Source organism: Acanthaster planci, linkage group LG16 (genome assembly GCF_054643075.1).
Source record: "Acanthaster planci isolate LZ-2023a linkage group LG16, COTS_SCS, whole genome shotgun sequence".
Taxonomy (NCBI): Eukaryota; Metazoa; Echinodermata; class Asteroidea; order Valvatida; family Acanthasteridae; genus Acanthaster; species Acanthaster planci.
In genome coordinates, this window is record NC_141792.1 from 5,997,866 (window position 1) to 6,018,059 (window position 20,194).

Here is a 20,194-nt window from a genome sequence, read left to right on the forward strand (position 1 = left end):
GCTTGGCTCAGCGAGGATCAGTGTGCCTGGGAGGACGGGTGGGGCTATACGAAGAGGACGGCTCAGGCAAAGGAGGAGGAGAATAAGACGACCCCGGCCGTGTCAGCGGCACAGGTGCTCTTTTGAACGCTCTCCGACGGGGGGGTAAGCTGGCTGTAATGTGACAGAAAAAGTGTCATTCAAGATTGTTGTTCTTTGCAGAGAATACCAATCTGTTCTCTTTGTACTTTTTTTTCACTTACGCTTAGCACCTGGCCCGTGAGGCACTGAGGAAGCTTGTGGAACTTCCGTAGTGGGCTTGGAATCCTCCACGGGGGGGATTGTGTTGTCCAGCTCTGTCTCCTCCTCCTGGTAGTCATCCTCGTCCTCTTCGTCGCCCTCAGCATCATCGGGGATGTACTCGTCGATCACTTTATTCGTTTGTTGGTACAAGTACTCAACCCCGATGCGCTCTCCTGGGCCATGAAAAAAATGGTTCACAATATGAATGTAAGACTTAACATCCACCATATTACTTGAATTTGATTGGCCACTTAGACTGTGATCAGTCATTTCTGTGAAAACAAAGACATATCCTACCTGTGTACTTCTGGGGTGTGATGTGTGATGGGTTGATCCTCTTGCCAAGCACACGCTGCCCCAGTTGATCCACAGAGTACTGCAGATGGCCGGAGTACACCCGATGTTCAGGTGCCTCGGTAGTGATGGCCTCTGCAGCACGATCTTCATTCCACCTCGCCAGCCCCTCCAGCAGGTATGCCTGAAAGTGCACGTCGTTCGCTTGCGTCCCTGAAAAAAAGATGGAAGACAACACACTCAAAGAACTGCTGACCAAGGAGTGTTACTGCAATAATGACATGCAAGATTACTGGTGTCTTACCAGGAATGAAGTTCCTGAGATGGAGATGGAACGACTCCAATGACGTCAACCCACGAGCACATCTGTAGAATGGTAGGGTGACTCCACCCACCACTCTCTCCCCAGTCTGGGTGTAAAGTTGCACACCAGGGGGGTCTTGAATACAGGAGATGTGTTGTTTCTGGGACTCCCAGATCTCCCAGATGCGGGCCGAGTCAAAAAGTGGCACTCCAAGGGTGTCACGCCCCTGCTCCCCATCAAGGGTGGTGATCAGGGCCTGCATTAGTTGGGTGGTCGTCACCTCTCCCCGTGTCATCCTTCTGCAATGGCGGGCCAGCTCCCTCTTGCTGATGCTGTTGTTTACCTCTGTCTCAGACGGCTGGTGATGCTTGGCCTCAAGGAGCTGGGTCCGTTTGGCCTCCCGTAACTTCTGGACATCATCGGCACTCCACGAGAAGATGCAGGCTGAGAGTTGTCGGAGAAAGAAGGGGTACAACTGATGAGAGTCAGTTGTACACCCTGTTGCAAACCTCCTCATGAAGTGCCAGATGTCAAGACGGACCTGCAGGTTGGGCCAGCCGGGGAAGAGGTGCGACTTACCCTTACAGCATTCCCTGTCTACATAGAGAAGTGCGGGAGGAGGCACGTTGGCAGCTTGGTAGCGTGCAACAAGGCCCTTGGTCATGTGGTCAAGGCCATGGCCTTCTGCAGCTGTCAGCACGCTCATCAAAACTTGCCCGTGCTCATTCCCGACGTTTGTTGCCCACGCTGCCGTCCCTCGGGTGGATCCTGCTAGTTTTCTGGTGATCTGGAGTTTAAAGAGACACACACAAATATATTGTGGAAGTGTTTCCACATGATTTACCACAACATACACATACAGTGGGTTTGTGGCTGAATCAACAACTGTGCCAAACAAAATCTTTTCTCACCTTCTTGGTGGAGTCCATTTTTAAGATCTTGCCAAAGGTGGATGTGATGGCTGCCTTGGTCTCATCGATGCGCTGCAGAACATCGTTGCAATAGACCTGCAGCAGCCACTGGTATGTGGGGACAGGGGTCATCTTTGGGGGTGGGTCAAAGGTAGGCTTCTGTATGAGCTGTCTCTCACTGGCTTTGATGAATGCGTCGCATGCAGACAGGTACTGGGCTGTCCTCTGGAGCCAGGCCTCGCTGTGTTGTTCCTGTAGTTTTCGCTGCAGCTGGTGGGGACCATTTCCCACTCCTCTCGTGCGCAGGAGTCGGACGACCTTGATGTCACACGCCTGCTTGTACGTCAAGATTGCAGGGAATTGGACACGGTGTCCCACATCCAGCTGCTCCAGGATAGGCTGGCTCCAGCCAATGAACTTCTTCTTGCAGTGAGAGCACTCCAGGTACTCAGCTGCCAGGTTGTAGAACCCGTCAAGGTCCACAACCTGACGGACATGAGGATACATGCCCGCTGAGTACAGTTCTCGATCACTGCAAGAGTCAGTCGGACAGACCAGTCGCATGCCCCAAAGCCGACGAGGCATCCACAGCAAGAGTCGGTGTGCATAAAACAACACCGGTTTGGGGGGTTGACCATGGACGGTACGTGGCGGAGGAGGGTCGTACCACAGGCGGTTGATTTTGCTGTAGTCGATCTCCGGCTTTCCCTTTTGGGAAAGCTTGAAGATTGCCCGGGAGACCCAGTGGTGGTCCACTTCTGGAAGACTCCGCCTCCATCCATCGGTAAGAACACACTCTGTAATGAGTATCATTTTGGAGAAACATTTGGACGTTTTTTTTAATGCTACACATGCACACTTGTACAACATGAATGTATCAATAGTCGTTGCACTCCTTTTTTTCCAAACTGTACCAACCTTGCCTGTCTGCCTGTGCAACCAAGGTAGTCTCAGATCTGGGGGATTTTTGGGGTCTACTACTGGAGGAGGGTGGGGGCTTGCTGCTGGCAGATGGTGGCCGTTTGCGACTCCTGGTGGGAGCATCTCCTCCACTTCCGGAAGCCTTGTTGCCTAAATTAAAGGAACGCCAGAATATGCATAGCGCATATAATAAAACAAAAGAAAACCCAAACAAAAATTTATAGAGCCCAGGGGCTCTATTGATTGTTACATTCACGTAAATTGTGTGTTCTAACCTGATCCCATAGCCTCAGCAGGGTCAAACTCCTCCATGGCCTCTATAAGTTCCTCGTCGGTGAGCTCTTCCTTGAAAGTGGGACGGGGCTTGCTCGCAAGACGGCCAGATCTTCGTGGGGCCTCTCCCGCCTTCATCTCCACCGCCTCCACTCCCTCAGGAAAAGCCTCCAAATACTCCTTGAATGCAAACTTGTTTACACTCAAGGGGGATGATGACTTGGGCTCATTCACAAGTGTAGCAACCAGATAGGCACAGTAGCCCAAGTCATTTTCCACTAGCCACTTGAAGGTTGCTCCTGTATAAAGTTACAATTTAGATTATTCAGTGAATATTAAAATCCAAGCAAACTCATCTGACAATCCCACCAACCCCTCTCCCCAAAATATACATATACCAGCCGAGGTGTAAGGTTTTGTTTCATATCTCCAGACCATTTGGAGACAGTACGAAATACATATGTGGCTTCATGCTAAATTTTTCTCCTCTTTTGCATGCAAATACTATAATATACTCATGATCTTGAGGAGCACACAATTTCCCCCTTGTGGGCTAATTTTTTAACAGGTTCAAGGAATATATACAAACGCCTGCCCGCAGTTTCTTTAAATGTGGCTACTCCTGATATTTTCCAAATGTAAAACCACCAATTCGAGCGCAAATGTTACACTACAACTGATTGCTATAACTACATGGAAGTAAACCTCAGTTTGGGTATATAATGGTGGATAATAAACATTGTTGTATTTAACAGTGTTGTCTTCATTAACCTGCAGGATTGGACAGTCTCTTAGTAGAAACAAAGTGGATTAGACATGGAAAAAAAATCAAGAGAATCATGCTTTCCCCTCATGCTAATTACATTAAATAAACATAAGTCCAATTTTTCGTTTGTGCACTTTGCTGTCGAGTAGCACTAGTTCTTACATGCATCACTTATTCCTTTTCCTTCTTCAAGAGTGCAACTATGCACCAAGCAGATGTATGTGTGTCATTCTATGAATTTGGGCTGGGTTCCAAAGTAGGAAATTTTTCTCTCCCAGTTACATCTGACATGGATGCCATTTCAAAAGTATGGCAAGGGATGTATCACTAAAATTGATTTCAAATGATTTATAATTCTTTTCGTTGGTTGAGATTTTCAGTGCAAACTAAACAGCGAGTTCTAAACAAAAATACAAAACATCTCACTTAACAGGGATCGTAAAAAAAGAAATGGCCCCCAATTCATTTCGTGACCCACATGTACTATACACAATATGTGTGTGTTGTTTCTGCATGCGGGGTATGTGACCTTGCTAGGGCCACATGCTTACTGTAGACTGTTTCTCTGTGTTTTCGAAGGTAAGAGCGTCAATGTTCATTGTCATCAGTCTGAGAATCAACCCAAGACGTTTAGATCTTTGTTTCTTTCTAAATGATGTCACTTCAACTAAATCCTTATGCAAGATAATGAGAACACTATCTTTCTGGACTCTTGCCATAAGAACAGATTGTTGAATTTGAGGTGTCAGGTCAACTCGCCCCCTGACCGACTCACCCCTTACCGACTCGCCCCCTGACCGACTCGCCTCCTGGCCAACTCGCCCCCTGACTGACTTGCCCCCTGGCCGACTCGCCCCCTCGGAACGTCAAGCAAATATGGCCGGCCCAATGTATTAAAAAAAAACAACAATGGTTCTAACCAACGACGCGACACGAACGACTCACGGACAATGATGGCTATTTAGACATCACCACTAATCACTTATTTATTCAAACGCTTCTACGTCCACTGTCTGATTAGGTTATTTGTACATCCAACATACCCTCAGGATCAACAACTTCGAACCCTCCGTCCCATTAATATTTGGGTATGTGACTGTATCTTCTTGAAGTGACCCGATATCCAGTTAGTTAGTTAGTTATAGTGTTCTTTTGCTAATTCACTCAACTGGGACCTGACATATACTGCGAAAATTGATTTAGGTTCTTGAATATACGCTTTTTGTGTGATGTATAAAGTCATAGTGGTACATTGTACACTAATGTCAATTTTTAACGCCCCATTATTAATTTTTTTATTTGCGTAATTTTTATTCCTGTTTTGGAATTGAATATCTCTGAGAGTGTTCTTAATTTGTTTACAAGTAACGGGCACCAGATCATGCTGGGATATAATTCAATATGGCCGATCAACAATGTGATCCTTGATGACTGTACTCACCAAATAAATCAGTATTTAGTATTAATTGTGAACTAATAAATGCATCCTGTGAAGTTATCGGAACCTGAAAGTGTGTAGCGACCGTTACACCCTTTGTCATAAATCATGTGTCCTTAACACTTCCGTAGGTTTGCGTCGCCGGGCATTATGCCTTATATGTACCATTTTTTTATCTGAAATAATTCGCAAAGTTAATTAATATGGTAGGGTGTTGGTGTTGTGGCGCACGAAATCCCATAGACAATACACAGGAAACGCTGCGCCATGACCCATACACACGATAATACTGAATTAGTTTTACCAATATAAAAAAAATATTGTTACCCCCAATTTCACACGAAGGGAATATCAACTAAGCTAAACAAACTCAACTTTGCGTGCCAGCTGCAAACCCCAGAACCTATTTTTAAGGGCAGCAATCACCGATTCCATCTCTGACTGATTGTATTTTTTTTAAATGGTGAATGGGCCGGCCATACGTGCTTGGCAAACTTAGGGGGCGAGTCGGTCAGGCGGCAAGTCGGTCAGGGGGCGAGTCGGTAAGGGGGCGAGTTGGCTAGGGGGCAAGTTGGTAAGGGGCGAGTCGGCTAGGGGGCGAGTCGGTCAGGGGACGAGTTGGTAAGGGGCGAGCTGGTAAGGGGCGAGTCGGCCAGGGGGCGAGTTGACCTACAATCGAATTTGACCACATATTTCCCCATCTCCTCCAGATTCATTACCCAGTTATGTGCGCTGTGGTGGGAATGATTGTCTGTTGTTCGAAGAATGATGAGAGGATGTCGCCCAATTTCTTCTCCTACATTTCATATTTAGGTTGGTGGTTTGCTAAGTTGAATTCCCCTACTTCTTTCTTTCCAATTTTTAAGAGCAACACATGTTCTTCTGTCGTGGCATGCATTTCATTTTAACATGCACATTTCAGGTGCCATGGGTAAATCTCAAAAGAGTGATGGGGCAAGTATTCTTGCATCCATTTCAGGTAAATCAAGTGATTAAAAAGCTTTCCAACTATGAACAGTGCTGGCAATTGGCATCTTCTTTCAACCAAAAAACAATTCACATGACAACGCAACATGTCTCTTCTCTTTCGTTACTGAACTTTTCCATTGATTAGTGTGCTCTTACATGAACATGTAATACTTGGCACAATACAGTCCTAATAGTACACATTTCTTTTTTATGTAAAAGGACTCTGATGCTGCACTTACCTTGATACTTGCCGAACTGTATTTCAGTGAATGCCAAAATTGTTAGTCGATGTTGGGTGTCCCCTCTTTCCCTCTTCACCCTTTTCACTGCCTCCTTCTTGACATCCTCTGGCAAGCAGCAGGGTCTTCTTTCCTTCCCCTGGTTGGCCAAGGCAAAGGAACAGGCCTCGCTAGTTGTACCCAGAGTCAAGATTCCATGGAAACGCTTGAACCGAGGGGCATACATGCTGGTAGGCTGCTGCGGTGGCTGGTGGTCTCAAATGCAAAAAAAAAAGAATTCAGGAAGACTGGCTTCAAGAGTTTGCAAGACCGTCTCACTCTTCTTAACATCAGAATCGGAGTGACACCAATCTCTGAAAATCTGCATCCTCGTGCCCAAACACCGTAAAACTTGCTCTGGCTTCAGCACATGGGAACCGAGACATGCTATTGGTCAGATGTGTATCCACAACGACCTTGCCAGCTGCTAATTGGCTAGGTCTGAATTGAAATCATGGGATGGGGCTGATTAAAAAGGTGCTAACTCCACCCACTACACTAATCCATCTACCTGGAAAAAGGTCATAAAACTTGGACTGATACACACCACCTGCTTTGGTAAACAAAGGAACCAGTATCCATCAAATAAACAGATGGCTTACTGCAACAACCTAGACAAAAAAGTTACAAAATAACTCAAACCTTTTGGGGCCAGCCTGCACTGTGGTTGTCTATCCCTCAATACCGACATCGGCTTGACCGTGCACAATGACCTCCACACAGTAATTAAGTACCCCCAAGAAAGGACTCCATTTGGTGACATCTGGACCATAAAACTCCAGAGAGTCATTTCCAAATACTGCAAAGCCCAAACTCAAGACACAAGCGGTCAGTGAGGCACAATTATGAAGGTCAATTACTTCAAACCAACAGCAACTAGTTTACACACACTGTTCAGAAAGACGCAACTTTTGGTCTTTTAAAATCAATTGCAAAGTCAAGCTCCACAAAATCCCACATTTGGTGTCTTTTCCCCTCATAAAAATTCAAATGACATGGTTTTTCTTTTTTTCGATTTTTTGATGGGGAAAGTGCAATTTCTCAAGTTCCGCTTGTTAGAAGCAGGAATGAAAATAGGCGACAGAGAAACACAGACCAAAAGGCATTATGCATAAAACAGTTTTGCTCACTCCCCCCCCCCGACCGTGAAGGGTGGGTGTCTCCCCAACTGAACCGGGAACACGTCACGATTGCCGGGGTGCGAGTTCCGAGGCTCCTTCCTATCCTGACCTTATTGGCCAACAATTATACAGGTCACGCATACGTCATCGCACCACCGCATCTGCATGGCCTGGGAGAGGACGGCAAAAACGTCTGAAAACGGCGTTTCCGTCAAAAACGGGCGGAAGATCCTCTGGCCCGGGGTGAGGGCCGAAAACTCCAGGAATGCAACGGAAAAAAGTTTCGGTGGAGCACTCAGGCGCTTTTGCGCAGCTTTGCGCTGCCCTTTTTCGTTTTTGCGCTACAGAGAAGAACGAACGGAATTTCGGGAGAAAATGTGAGCCAATCTTAACTTCTCTGTAGCGCAAAAACGAAAAAAAAACGGTGCAAACAGGGCGAAATGGGTTTACGGAGGCCCAAAATACACTAATTTGACTCAATTTGCCAAATCTTGACGTCTTCAAGTTTGTAGAGAAAAAAGAGGTACGTGTGCGAATTTCAAACGCGCTGTTTGGTCATTTTGGTCCTCTCTCAGTTTTTGTACGCGTTGCAATGGTTCTGTTGATTTTGTCGACCTTTGACTTTCCTTAGGTTTCTCTTCCAGATTGGAATGAACCGATGGCCAATAAGGGTACAGTCCACTAGTTCAAGCCCCCACCGTACGTAGTTTTTAGCCATTCTGCTCTCATATGAAAACTCAAAGACCCAAGGAGTTGATCCTGGTAAGGATTTACACAATCTCACCATTTTGGGGGCCAAACAATCTCCTTTTTCAAAAGATACTGCGGGGGGGGGGAACATTTAATGCTAATGGTTGGCCAGAAATGTTCACTTAAATTAGTGGTCTGCAGCCATAAAAGTCTATGCATATACTGGCGACAGCGCCCTCACTGAGGTCAAGCAAGCTTGTAATATTTTTTCCAGCGCGCCTGGCGCGGCCATTTAATTTCGTGGACACTCACTATTCAAATTATTAGTAGCCCTACCAGCGGGAGTCCGTGCTACACTAGTGAAGCTATATTCAAAGTTTTTTTTTGTTGGATTAGGCCTGTTAATTTTTGGTGTTCATCGTCATTCTCCATTAACCATTAATTACTGGAATGTGGAATACTGTTGCTGCGTGGTTGGCTGTTCCAGCCGAAGACGAGATAAGAGGGTCTGTCCATGGAGGAAAGAACATGGTCTGTCGTTCCACTGCATTCTGGTCGTGGTAAAATCTCAGGGCCGAGAAGTCGAAACATTATATTATTGACGGCTAGAAGATTGAAGTCGTTGAGCAACATCAAGCGACACGGATGGTCACCCTCCAAGTTTTCGGGAGTGTGTTCAGCACACTTTATCTCAGGTGAGCCAAATATTCATTAATTACTTGCCCTTGTTCGATGAAGTGAAAGCACAGGTTTTTACGATAAAGACTTGGCTTAACGGATAGAGTTCGATAAACATAGTGATACGAGTGGGACGACACTTTATCATGTGTTCAACGTTCGTGCGGAACTGGTCAAATAAAAAACTCGGGAAAGAAGCCGTTCCTTATACGGACATCACTTGACTCCCTGTGTTAAAACCCCGTTGGACTGGTCTGACCATGGTCTAACAAATTCGAAGTGCTTTCTTAGTAAATGCTTCAGTATTTTTCTTACTAAATTTGTCTTTTTACTTTTGGACATATTATCGGTCTCTGACAGCAGACATAGGCCTACCAGTACTGTTGTGAAAAATTAGTGATGTCTGTATATGCAACTCATGATAAACCTCATAGCCAGGTACAAGTCAAAGTGTCACACTCTTAAGGGATTTTCACCAACTGACCGGTGAAATATTTTTGGACTCCCTCATTGAAATTTTTTGATCAATTTTTTTTAACCAAGTAGAGATTAAGATTGGGAAAATTGTTCTCTCAGAATTAATTCAACAACACTGAAAAGCAGCAGTAAGGGGCTTGTAAATTGTTACTTTTGTGCAAAGCCGCTTGAAGACAATTCAGTAGCAAAACTGTTGGCTTCAAAGCATAAAATGAATTTAGACTGATATCAAATTCAGATGATACTGGTATGTTTATTTATTTATTTATTTATTTTATTACACTTTTCCACTGGCTATTGTAAAGACAAAAAATTAATACATTACAAACATATACATAAAACATTTGACATGACACAACAATCAGATGACAGGTATAAAAAACAACGTGCTAAAAAGCCAGTGAATGGCAAGATGGAACAGCACAGGTGACCAGCACCTCTACAGAGCTATCCTACCGCATGACGACCTCCTCCCCCCCAAGAAAAATAAGACAAGTGGGAATTTATTAATATTTACAGCCAGCACAGCGACAGTTAGACACCCAAGTACATATATTATCTGATTTAAAGCTAGAGCTGAACTTTGTTTCATAAAATTCCAAAATTTGGGTCTTGAAAGATGAAAATGAAGAATCTGATCTGGCTCCCAAGTAGTTAAAAATGTATGGTTTCTATCCGAACTTCACAAGAATATTAGGCCTATATTATTTTAATTATTTATTTTTTAATTTATTTAATTATTTTAAATGCCTACTGTCTGTACAGATATCAAGTCTCAAACTTGTATTTCCTCACGTGTATGGTCGCTCGGTGTCGACATACAAACGAATCACTCCACTTTACTTGTGGAATGACAGCCGGCGATACATCCAGGTCCTTGGCATCGAGATAATATGGATCTTTATCCAAGCCACTGCTTGCCAGTTTTTGTGCGTACCTGGCTTTTTCGGCCCCTGGAAGATCTTCTGCATACTTTGACAACCTAGTCATGATGTTAACGGTCCCTATAGCCCAACGAGCCAGCGATCATGGAGCTACTGCAACAGATCGCAAGCACGGTGCAAACGGTGCAAGCAAGTACTTGCCAAATATGTGGTCTGTCAGGTATCAAGAAAATGTAAACAAGTTGCACAACCTTTGCACGAGTGGCATGCAAGTGATTTGACCAGTTGACCTCAGTAATGGCGGCTCCGCGGTTTGTTGGGCTTTTGCTATCTTTGTGTGTTGCGCACGTGACGTCCGTGCATAGCCTGTATTGCGAAAAACTTTCAGCCAATGAGAGTGGCGGTTTACCGGCGAAAAGTATACATTTGAACTTGCCACGGTTAGGTAAGATATAGTGCCATATATCGTACAGCACCCGGAGGTAAGAAGAATAACTTGTAAGTTTTGGATGGATTTGAGCTATGCAATCACATGTATGAAGCCAAACCACGGTTCACAACCAAGCACAATGCATGACATCAAGATGCTCAACCAACCATAAAAACTTCACGTGTGAAATTAGGCTCCTATAACATTCAGGCTTTATTTTCCTTTAAAAAACCTCCCTGCCCACAATTTTGACCCGTGATTCGAAGCCACACCCCATGCATCACAAACCATTATGCTGTATGTAACCGCTTGTCTACCGCAATTCACAGAGGTTGGCGGTGTTTTTACTGTTGATATACCGATGAACGGCTGCAACCTGAGTCTAATACATATTGGGCATGCGCAATACAAACACAACAACCGTATGGTTGCATATATATCTCTGGCTTTGAAGTTTTTTTGACAATTCGCTTTAAGCCAAGCACTTGCAACCATTGGGGGATATCGCTGGCCTCAAAGACCTAAATGTGTGAAATGCTTTTACGCGAACTGTTTACTGGGAAGGACATTTCCCTCTAAAGAATTGACTAGACCTGGGGCCTAACAGCAGATGGTCTGTAACAAATGACAGTCCCATTCCTCCCCCAGCCAGGCTGAAGTAAACATGCAATTCCCTCCCCCTTCCATAATGGTGAACACATGGCTGGCTAGCTGACAAATCATGTAGCCTTCCCCCCACTCAGTGTTTAATATCTGAACCAGAGAGGTGCAAGATATGATTGTTGTGTTATAGCTCCATGGTCTGGCAGTCAGCTTTGACACAGGCATCATTGTTTTTGGACTGCCTGTTTCTTCTTTGTTTGTGCCCTTGTAAATATTGACTATACAGGAGAGTTTTATTTCCCATTTGTGGGTAGGAAGTTTAATGGGGTGACACCCCCCACCCCACTGCCCTTTCCACTGGCATGCCATAAATTGTCCTAGGTAAGCAGTTGTCCAATCCCAAAAAATGTGTGTGTGTGGCATTTCAGCTGTCTAATTTATTCAATGACAGTTGAGATTGTGCAGTTATTGTTTTCACAGCTGCAGTAACAGAAGTTCTTTCTTCAGGAATCCTTGATTTAGTTAAGTGCCACATCCTTGAGGCTTGAGGTAAATTAAAGCTATAGCCTATAGCTAAGGTGTATCGTCAGGGTGTTTTTTTTCCTTTTTCTTGTAAGGTTTGATTTTTTAGATGTTTCTTTCTGGTAGTGTTCATATTTACACTGTCAAATGCGGCTTCTCAACATGTTTACCGTCTCATGATTCCACCGCACAATTAGTGAGACTTATGTTCTAATATTTGTTTGACATTTTCTTCTTTTTGGTAGTGTTGTTAGTGCATACAGAAAAACTGGCATAGCATGTATACTTAGTTTGTGACAATTGCCTCATTGTACTTTTTTCCTTTCAGTGTTCTTTCTTCCCACAGGTCAACATAACCAGGTTGAAATGTTTGATTCGATGTCACTGTGCTTGAATTAGTCTTTCTTTCTCCACTTCTGGCCTCTGTTTGTAATTTTTTGTTAGTAGAGATCATGGAATTTCCATGATTTAGCAGGATAGGGAGCAGGATCAGCCTTGGTACAAGTCAGGAGGCCCAGAGTTTTTTGGCAGCTCACCAAGGCAAGTTGAAGCCCCACGGCATGGATCCGGAGCTTGTACGAAAGGATGCAGTCCGCCGTGTGAGGGAGCAGGGGGGCAATGTGGATAACAAGCTTGCCATTTTGGCCATGACCCAACTTCAGTTTACGTTGCAAAGTAAATTGCTAAAACAAAGAATGGAAATCTCACTTTGTTTTGGGCCAACTGTGTTAATTGCAAATACAATGTCATGTAAACCTATTGCCCAGAGTGTCTTTGTCTTGTTGCTTTATTTTCATCTTGACATATACACTTGAATTCCATTTGAAAAGGCTGACAAGTAAGTTTGACATGATCAGAGGGTTTATTCTAAATCCCCCGGCAACACATACTTGGCTCTGTCTGGAGGTATGTAATGCTCACTGCATTCATAAACTGTTACCTGTACATGCACTGATGTTGGCTTTCTTTGAAAGGGGGGATTTTTTTGTGTTGCTTTTTTTTTTCATGCAAAGGCCAATCCTTCCACTGAGCCGTGGAAAACGATCTAGGGTATTGTGCCTACTTGTGCTGATCAGTCAGCAAGGAAAAGCCTTGTGGATCCCCTATCAGCGCCAACAAATTTGCACTGAAGGAGTATGTCGAGTCATTTCCGGAAGGATGTGAGGCAGTTGAGATGAAAAGGAAGGAGAAACAGCCACGTCTTGGTGGTCCCAGCCGGCTGGCTTCTTCATCTATGCCGGCTGCTGCTTCAGTTGCCCCGGTAATTTGTACTCCATCTCCTTCGGTGCCCTCATCACCTGCTCGACCACGGTGAGGTATGTGTGTATTGTGTGCGTCCCTCTGTAGTTTATTGAGGTTTATGTGTGTTAATGCTTACACTTGTTGAAATGTTTCTTTGGTATTTGCTTTGTTTTCACAGAGGCTCGTCGTAAGGCTCATCCTGATGAGCTAACCGAGGATGAGCTGGCCCTTGCCCTCGAGCAGGTCGACCCCCTCATGACCCCTCCCACACCCCATGAAGCAGGGCAGGGTGAGTTCTTCCACACCACGTTCTATGTTTTCCGTTATATGGGATGAAATCCGCTTTGCTATTCCTGACTAACGAGGCCCCCCTTCCTTTTCCTTTGAGACATATATTTGTTCCATTTTTTTCCCCCTTTGTATGCACCGCTTTAGAGCTCAAGCCGTCAACTACTGGCCAAGCAGTTTCAGTGGGAGAGTCTAGCAGCGTGGCGAGTCAAGGTCAGTAAAAAAAAGAAGAAAATGGAAGTGACTTGTCTGGAAATGCATAAGTAACATTTTTATGATTTATCTATTTCATCGGAGAGTGTCTCTTGACAGAGGGATGGCGGCAGACACTGCCGCAGGAGGATCACCTATGGGTGTCCAGGGCCCTCTTCAAGTCATCGAAGAGGGGGACACCAGAGATTGACTACCAACGGGTGAATCGCCTCTGGTTCCATCCCCCCGAGCCTCGGCCCATCCATGGCCAGCCACCCAAGACTGCCCAGTTCTTTACCCACCGCCTCCTTGTTTGGATGCCCCGGAACTGTGGGCCTTGCGGCTCACCTGCCCATCCCCCTCTTGCAGTGATCAAGAGCTCTTCTCGGCAGGCATGTACCCGCACGTGCGTCAGGTTGTAGACATCGACAGATACTACAACCTGGCAGCCGAGTACCTTGAGTGCTCTCACTGCAAGAAAAAAGTCATCAGTTGGAGCCAAGCTGTCCTGGAGCAGCTGGACATCGGGCACCGAGTGCAGTTTCCTGCCATCTTGACCTACAGGCTAGCTTGTGACATCAAGGTGGTGCCCTCCTCCAGTCCCGAGGGCTGGGCAACAGCCCCTCCCAGCTGCAGAGGAAGCTGCATGAGCAACACAGTGAAGCCTGGCTCCATCGAACAGCACACTACCTTTCACAGTGCCAGGAGTTCACCAAGGCTAGTGAGCGGGGCCTTATTTCCCCCCCCCCAGCTTTGATAAGCCCCCCCCATGACACCCATCCCCACCTACATTTGGCTGCTGACAGTCTATGTCACTGATGTTCTGCAGCGCATCGGTGAAACGAAGGCAGCCATTACATCTACTTTTGGGCATGTGCTCAAAGTGGATTCCACCAAGAAGATGATAATGTGTTACTTTAAAAAAGCGTAGTAGTCCGCTTACATACTTAACCCAGCAATTGTTTCCTAAGTTTGTGAATGCTATATATTTTAAGTCGAGTTTGTAGCGTAGGTTCCTGTTTTGTATCGTTCTTCTTGAGGCTAATTTTCTCTTTAAATATTTAATGCAGGTCGCAAGGAAACTTGCTGGCCATTCTCGAGGTACCGCAGCATGGGCCACCAACGTTGGCAATGAACACGGCCAAGTCCTGATGAGCGTCTTGACAGCTGCAGAAGGCCAAGGTCTACGCAAGATAACCCGCGGCCTTGTCAAGCGGTACCAGGATGCCGGTGTGCCCCCCCCCCCCGGAGGTAGTTTACGTAGACAGAGACTGCTGCGGTACCAGGTGAGGCAGGCATGATTTGTGGTCAATTTTAGTAATGTCTTTCTCTTTCTTGGGAACCAAATATCACCAAACAATTTATGGAAAATGTAACAACAGAGTTATGGACTTATTTTGCCTACAAAGGACATCCGGACTCTTCAGTGGCTGGCCAAATCTGCAAGTCCGTCTTGACATCTGGCACTTCATGAGGAGATTTGCCTCCACCTGCTCAACGGAGTCCCATCAACTGTACCCGTTCTTCCTGTGGCGACTTTCTGCACGCATCTTCTCATGGAGTGCAGAGGATGTCAACCGTCTGAGAGAGGCAAAGATGAATCAGCTGATGGCCCGGAACATCAGCAGGCCCTCAGATGAAGACGTGACCAACAGTATGGGCAAGAGAGCCCTGGCCTGCTACTGCAGACGGACAACCCGTGGTGTAGAGGAGACTACTTGCCTCATCAAGGACCTCATCACTACCTTGGACGGCGAGCAGGGGCGCGACACCATGGGCATTCCTCTGTTTGACTCGGCCCGCATCTGGGACATCTGGGAGTCCCAGAAAAAGCACATCGTTTGCATCCAGGACCCACTTGGGGTGCAACTGTACACAAAGACAGGGAAGGCCTGCATAGGTTTTGTAGAACTCCCCACCTACCGAGGGTCCTTCCACAACCACCTTAACCGATTCATTCCTGGTAAAACTTCACTTGTTTTGTTTATAGAGATTTTTCACTACTGTACACAGCCATTCTAGGTTTTGCATTGGCATACAAGCAGGAACCCCAAGCTTTGATTAAATTTTGGACTTAAATTTGCAGGGACCACCGCCAACGACGTGCATTACCAAGCATATCTCATGGATGGACTAGTCCGTTGGAACACAGACCGAGCAGCAGACGCCATCGCCGCTGATGCCCCTGAACACCGGGTCTACAGCGGCTACCTGCAGCATGCTGTGGACCAACTGGGACAACGTTTGCTCGGCAAAGCCATCAACCCCACCCACAGCATCTCCCAGAAGTACACTGGTATGCAATAAAATTCCTAGTTCTTTGGACAACTCCATTTTGTAATGGCAGATTCTTGTATGTAGGTTCATTGTCTTCATGCAGACCAAATTAGCTGTGCATCTTCCGAAGAAAAAAACAAAAAACATCTTGCTTTTTCTCTGGACTTACGACAGCTCATTGGGGTTGAGTACCTCTACAATCAGACCAATACGGTCCTTGGAGAGTACTCCCCGATGACGCTGAGGTTGACTAGATTGATGGCGACGATGAGGCCTACCAGGAGGATGAGGCAGAGTTGGACCCCACCATCCCTCCACTGGATGAGGCAGTGGAGCCACCCCTAAAAGTGGTACCGCCAACAGCAAGTAAGTATCGTTTTTTTCTTTGTTCTTGTAACCACTGTAACAGTTTTCCTACAACACAAACAGTACTTGAAAAATTAAATGCCTGCCTCGTTTTTGGTTTTTTCTCCTGCAGTGCTGGGCCGTAGGATGTCATTTTAGAGACCTATTGGAACCAACTTCCCGGCCAGTTGTGCTGCCTATTGACAAGCTGGAGCAACCACTGCCAACTCCAAACCAGGGCCACCCAACAGACATTCATCCTCCTGGAGCAGGTGATGCAGCATCGTCATCAAGCAAGATCAATGCACCCAGGGCCTCATCAAGTCCACGCCGAGCCAAGCCAACCACGCTGTCTCAAAGACCACCAAGTCCATCAGATGCCGACCAACCAGTGACCACCCAGCCTCCCCTTGACTATGAACTTCTCCTTGTCCTTGTACCACCAGTCATCGAAGAAGCCGCGGAGCTTGAGGACCCACCTGATTACAAAGAAGAGCCTGTAAGTACAATGTAAAACAACTGAGTTCATGGACAGACCTTGAGCCATTATATTGTATGCAGAAATAGAAAATGTCACTACTGCTTCATGTTTTGTATCTGAAAATTCCACTTAATTCTTGTCTTTTTTGCAGGACGACAGCATTGATGTACACAACATTCCTGGGTACAACAGGGTGGAGGCTCTCACAGACTGCCTCTTTCAGTTCCGGCACGAAAGTGGTGTCATCAGCCAGAGCCTTTCGGACAACATTATCAAACTGTGGAATGCACTCCACAGTTTTGACAAGACTGTTCGCCGCAAACCCCACCACCAGCCTAAGCTCTCAAAGGGGAGGTTCAAACAGTCAAAAGGGACTTCTGTGATTGCTGGCATTGGCAACACTAGAAGGTATGGACGAGTCAACAAGTCATACATGTACCAATTCATAGTTGATTCTCTTCAATAAGAGGTCTTCAATAAGAGTTTCTTTGTCATGAATAAAAAACAAAGAATTTGGCCTACACAAACATCCGACAAAAAGTCCTGTTGATGGAAATCAACCAGCGAACCCTCATCCACTGGTGTGATTTGTTAATTCATTTTAATGTGGTGTGAGTCAATGCGAATAAAAGGAAAGGTTCCTAAGGCAGAGAGCACTGAAATGTTTGATCGGCCATCACTCCCCCCCCCACGCCAAAGGGGGACAAAAAAGATACACTGTCATTGGGTGAAAATAGGTTATTACATGCCAACCCTCATGCAATTTATCCAGAGATTGTGACATGCGGAAAAAAGGAAAAGTAACGATCTAATCCAAACATTCGGTTACGAAGTACAGTTTCTAATGTCAGGAGGGTACAAAGTTCAACAGAGTCTGTGCTAAATTGATAGCAAACAATCACCTATTCAAACCATATCATTTCTTTCTTCAATCAGGCACAACAAGAAATCAAAGGGGCAGGAGCAGGTGGTGCTCGAGATGGGCGTCAATCTGCCTCGGCCCCCCTCACATTGCCAGAGCCCCCACCAGCGGAGAGGCCCACCATCATCCTGCAACCCCCTATCAGGGAACCCCCACGTTTATCACATTCTACCAAACACAGCTGAGGAGGCAACACTCATGCCATTGAAAACTGGAAAACACTGTACAGAGTATTGTGAAGATTTTAATTTCCTCATTTTTGCCAAGTCCAAGTTTCATACCTGTTCAAAGAAAACTGGACTTTCATTTGGAACTTCATAATTAAGATTTCTTCCCAAATTTTCCAGGACGTTTACAGGTACAAAGAAAAATTCTTAGGACAAATTTTCATTTTTTTCAAGCACTCAGCTTTATTTCGTAACATGGGGTGACTGCTCGGGAATGGTAGCCTGTGGAACCTCTCTACATTCATGAAATCACTATCATGGTTGACTTCACACGACTGCCTGTCCAAGCTGATTTAAGAGAACATTAAGAGGCCAACCGGAACAGAAATCCTTTTTGGGTGGGGTGGAAAAACTGCAAACTCAACATTACAATCCACCAATGACAATTTCCAGTTGAAAACACTGCATTCCATCAGCAAATCAAATCAGAAAACATCAGAAAACTCAACAAAGTAGTGTACACATATGAACTTATGTAACCCATGACTCAAATGCTTTCAATTTCTTGCGTATAAGAATGTGACAAATGCTTCTTCTGAAATAAAAACCATGGTCTTTGAATGATGTGAACAACTGGTGAGAGTTTTGCTTTCTTTGGTGAACCGGTTACATTTCCAATTCGGTAGCTTTGCTAGTTCACTTCCACAAATTTGTTAATAATGGTGTGAATACAGTCAACTCACATCACACAAAAACAATGCTAAAACAAAATGCATGTACACGTACTACTTTGAATCCCCATTTTTTAATGGATGCTTTTCTACATTTTTCCAAGTTGTTTTTGATAGTCATGCAGTAAACAAAGTAATATGTCGAGAGTTGACTGTACTTTTTCAAAAAAAAGCTCTACTGTCTTTCATTTAAAGTGGTGTTGAACAAAAAAACCTTAGGAATTGCAATTTCCTACGTTTTTCAACAAACGGCTAGAATTTTACGATGTCAAGAGTCTTCCATGATTTCCAACACATTCAATCCATCACACTTGCAGGTGCATTCTCAGGAAAATAAAGTGCACTCCTTACTTCTGTAGCAATGGTTTTCCCTCTGCTTTTGTCTAAGGGCTTGGGACCTTCAAATCCAAGGCTAAATGATAACAGAGTATTCTTTCAGAGCTGACAGTGAGCTAAGACTATTTTGGGTTAGAAATCAGTGCCAAACTTGTGATCAACCAGTACTTTAGAAAGATCACATGATTTTTCCATTCATACTCTGTTTTTATCATTGCACATGGATCTGCCATGTCTTCAGCCACTTGTCGAGGTTGATGGATAAATTCAGGCTCGCCATCCAGGGTCTAACAATGGATGCTATCAGTGCCTCCAACAGTAGCACGGATTGCCCATTTATTCTGCCTTCAAAAAGGGCAGGAATTACAACACTTCAACACAACATTCACTTTAATATTTTCAACCACTGTTTAAACAAACAAAAATAATAATTTAAAGCCCCTATGCATACACACAAACATTTTTACCACTCTCCCCCCCCCCAAAAAAATGCATATGGGTCAAACAGTTGAACAAAACATTCGGTTGTGTTGATATATAATTTGTACCAAATAAAAGAAAGGAGACAAAAAATAAAAATTCTACGTCTCGTCTCATCTCACACAAGAACAAAGATTTTCATTTTAATAACAAAAACAAACATGAACTCCAAGGCCCAAAAGAATTTTTACAAACTTTATTTCAAGTCAACATTGGCAGGGTCTACAAACGTACATGTAGACCTTAATTACAAAAGGGCCACACGAATCACTTACGAAGTAGGCCTTGCCGATTTACTGTTTTCCGAGTACTTTAAAGTTTTTAAGGTAAGCACTGTAAAATGTTTGTATTGCCGAACTGTATGCACCGATCGTACTAATTAACGTCAACGCAACTCGACACACCGTCAACTCACCCAAAGCACCTTCTAAGTTAACAAATACTCAATTCGATAGCATTAGGCCTATTATGCCTAAAATACAATTTGGCCAACAACAGTAGGCGACATTGGGGGGGGGGGAGCCGTTTTATTTCACGAAAATAACACCCTCCGCACAACCACGAAAGACGGTGGCCGGTAGCCATGTTGCATCGATCAGACGGACCATATCATTACCCTACCGGGGGTCACCTTTATACAGTAAACCACGGTTCAGTCCAAATGCCGTGAGAAGGCAAGATGGCGGCGAACAGCGGCGCTGCCCAGAGACAATTTTTTGCGTGAAAAAAACCCCTTGAAATGTAGTAAAATGTAAACTTGATGAAATAGAAATTATTCCTGAGCGTATACATTACAGTTCGATACGTCTGGTTTCAATGCATTTTGTAAGTGTTGGTGGTGTGTTGACGTTACTATCAATGTGTTGACGTGTGTTGACGGTGTGTTGACGCT

The 20,194-nt window shown here is 44.9% G+C and overlaps 4 protein-coding genes across 4 annotated transcripts; 3 read left to right on the forward strand and 1 right to left on the reverse strand.

Annotated features, from left to right (window-relative positions):
* Positions 1 to 7: 7 nt before the first annotated feature.
* LOC147796433 (uncharacterized) lies at positions 8 to 8,535 on the reverse strand. Its single transcript, XM_087147305.1, has 8 exons — positions 6,398 to 8,535; positions 2,988 to 3,284; positions 2,710 to 2,862; positions 1,792 to 2,588; positions 881 to 1,667; positions 580 to 789; positions 243 to 455; positions 8 to 153 (listed from the first exon to the last, which is right to left on the reverse strand). Exons 1-8 carry the CDS (start codon positions 6,621 to 6,623, stop codon positions 8 to 10), a joined length of 2,829 nt encoding a protein of 942 aa, XP_087003431.1. The 5' UTR covers positions 6,624 to 8,535.
* A 4-nt stretch (positions 8,536 to 8,539) lies between these two features.
* Positions 8,540 to 14,120, forward strand: LOC147796434 (uncharacterized). Its single transcript, XM_087147307.1, has 4 exons — positions 8,540 to 8,942; positions 13,262 to 13,372; positions 13,519 to 13,584; positions 13,684 to 14,120. The coding sequence occupies exons 1-4, from the start codon at positions 8,762 to 8,764 to the stop codon at positions 13,983 to 13,985; spliced, it is 660 nt and encodes a 219-aa protein (XP_087003433.1). The 5' UTR covers positions 8,540 to 8,761; the 3' UTR covers positions 13,986 to 14,120.
* A 19-nt stretch (positions 14,121 to 14,139) lies between these two features.
* LOC110989819 (uncharacterized) lies at positions 14,140 to 16,459 on the forward strand. The gene is made up of 6 exons (XM_087147306.1): positions 14,140 to 14,280; positions 14,634 to 14,849; positions 14,973 to 15,526; positions 15,650 to 15,859; positions 16,015 to 16,206; positions 16,319 to 16,459. Exons 2-5 carry the CDS (start codon positions 14,788 to 14,790, stop codon positions 16,026 to 16,028), a joined length of 840 nt encoding a protein of 279 aa, XP_087003432.1. The 5' UTR covers positions 14,140 to 14,280; positions 14,634 to 14,787; the 3' UTR covers positions 16,029 to 16,206; positions 16,319 to 16,459.
* On the forward strand, positions 16,075 to 18,388 carry LOC147796435 (uncharacterized). The gene is made up of 4 exons (XM_087147590.1): positions 16,075 to 16,101; positions 16,319 to 16,684; positions 16,818 to 17,074; positions 17,603 to 18,388. Exons 1-4 carry the CDS (start codon positions 16,075 to 16,077, stop codon positions 17,907 to 17,909), a joined length of 957 nt encoding a protein of 318 aa, XP_087003716.1. The 3' UTR covers positions 17,910 to 18,388.
* Positions 18,389 to 20,194: the final 1,806 nt, after the last annotated feature.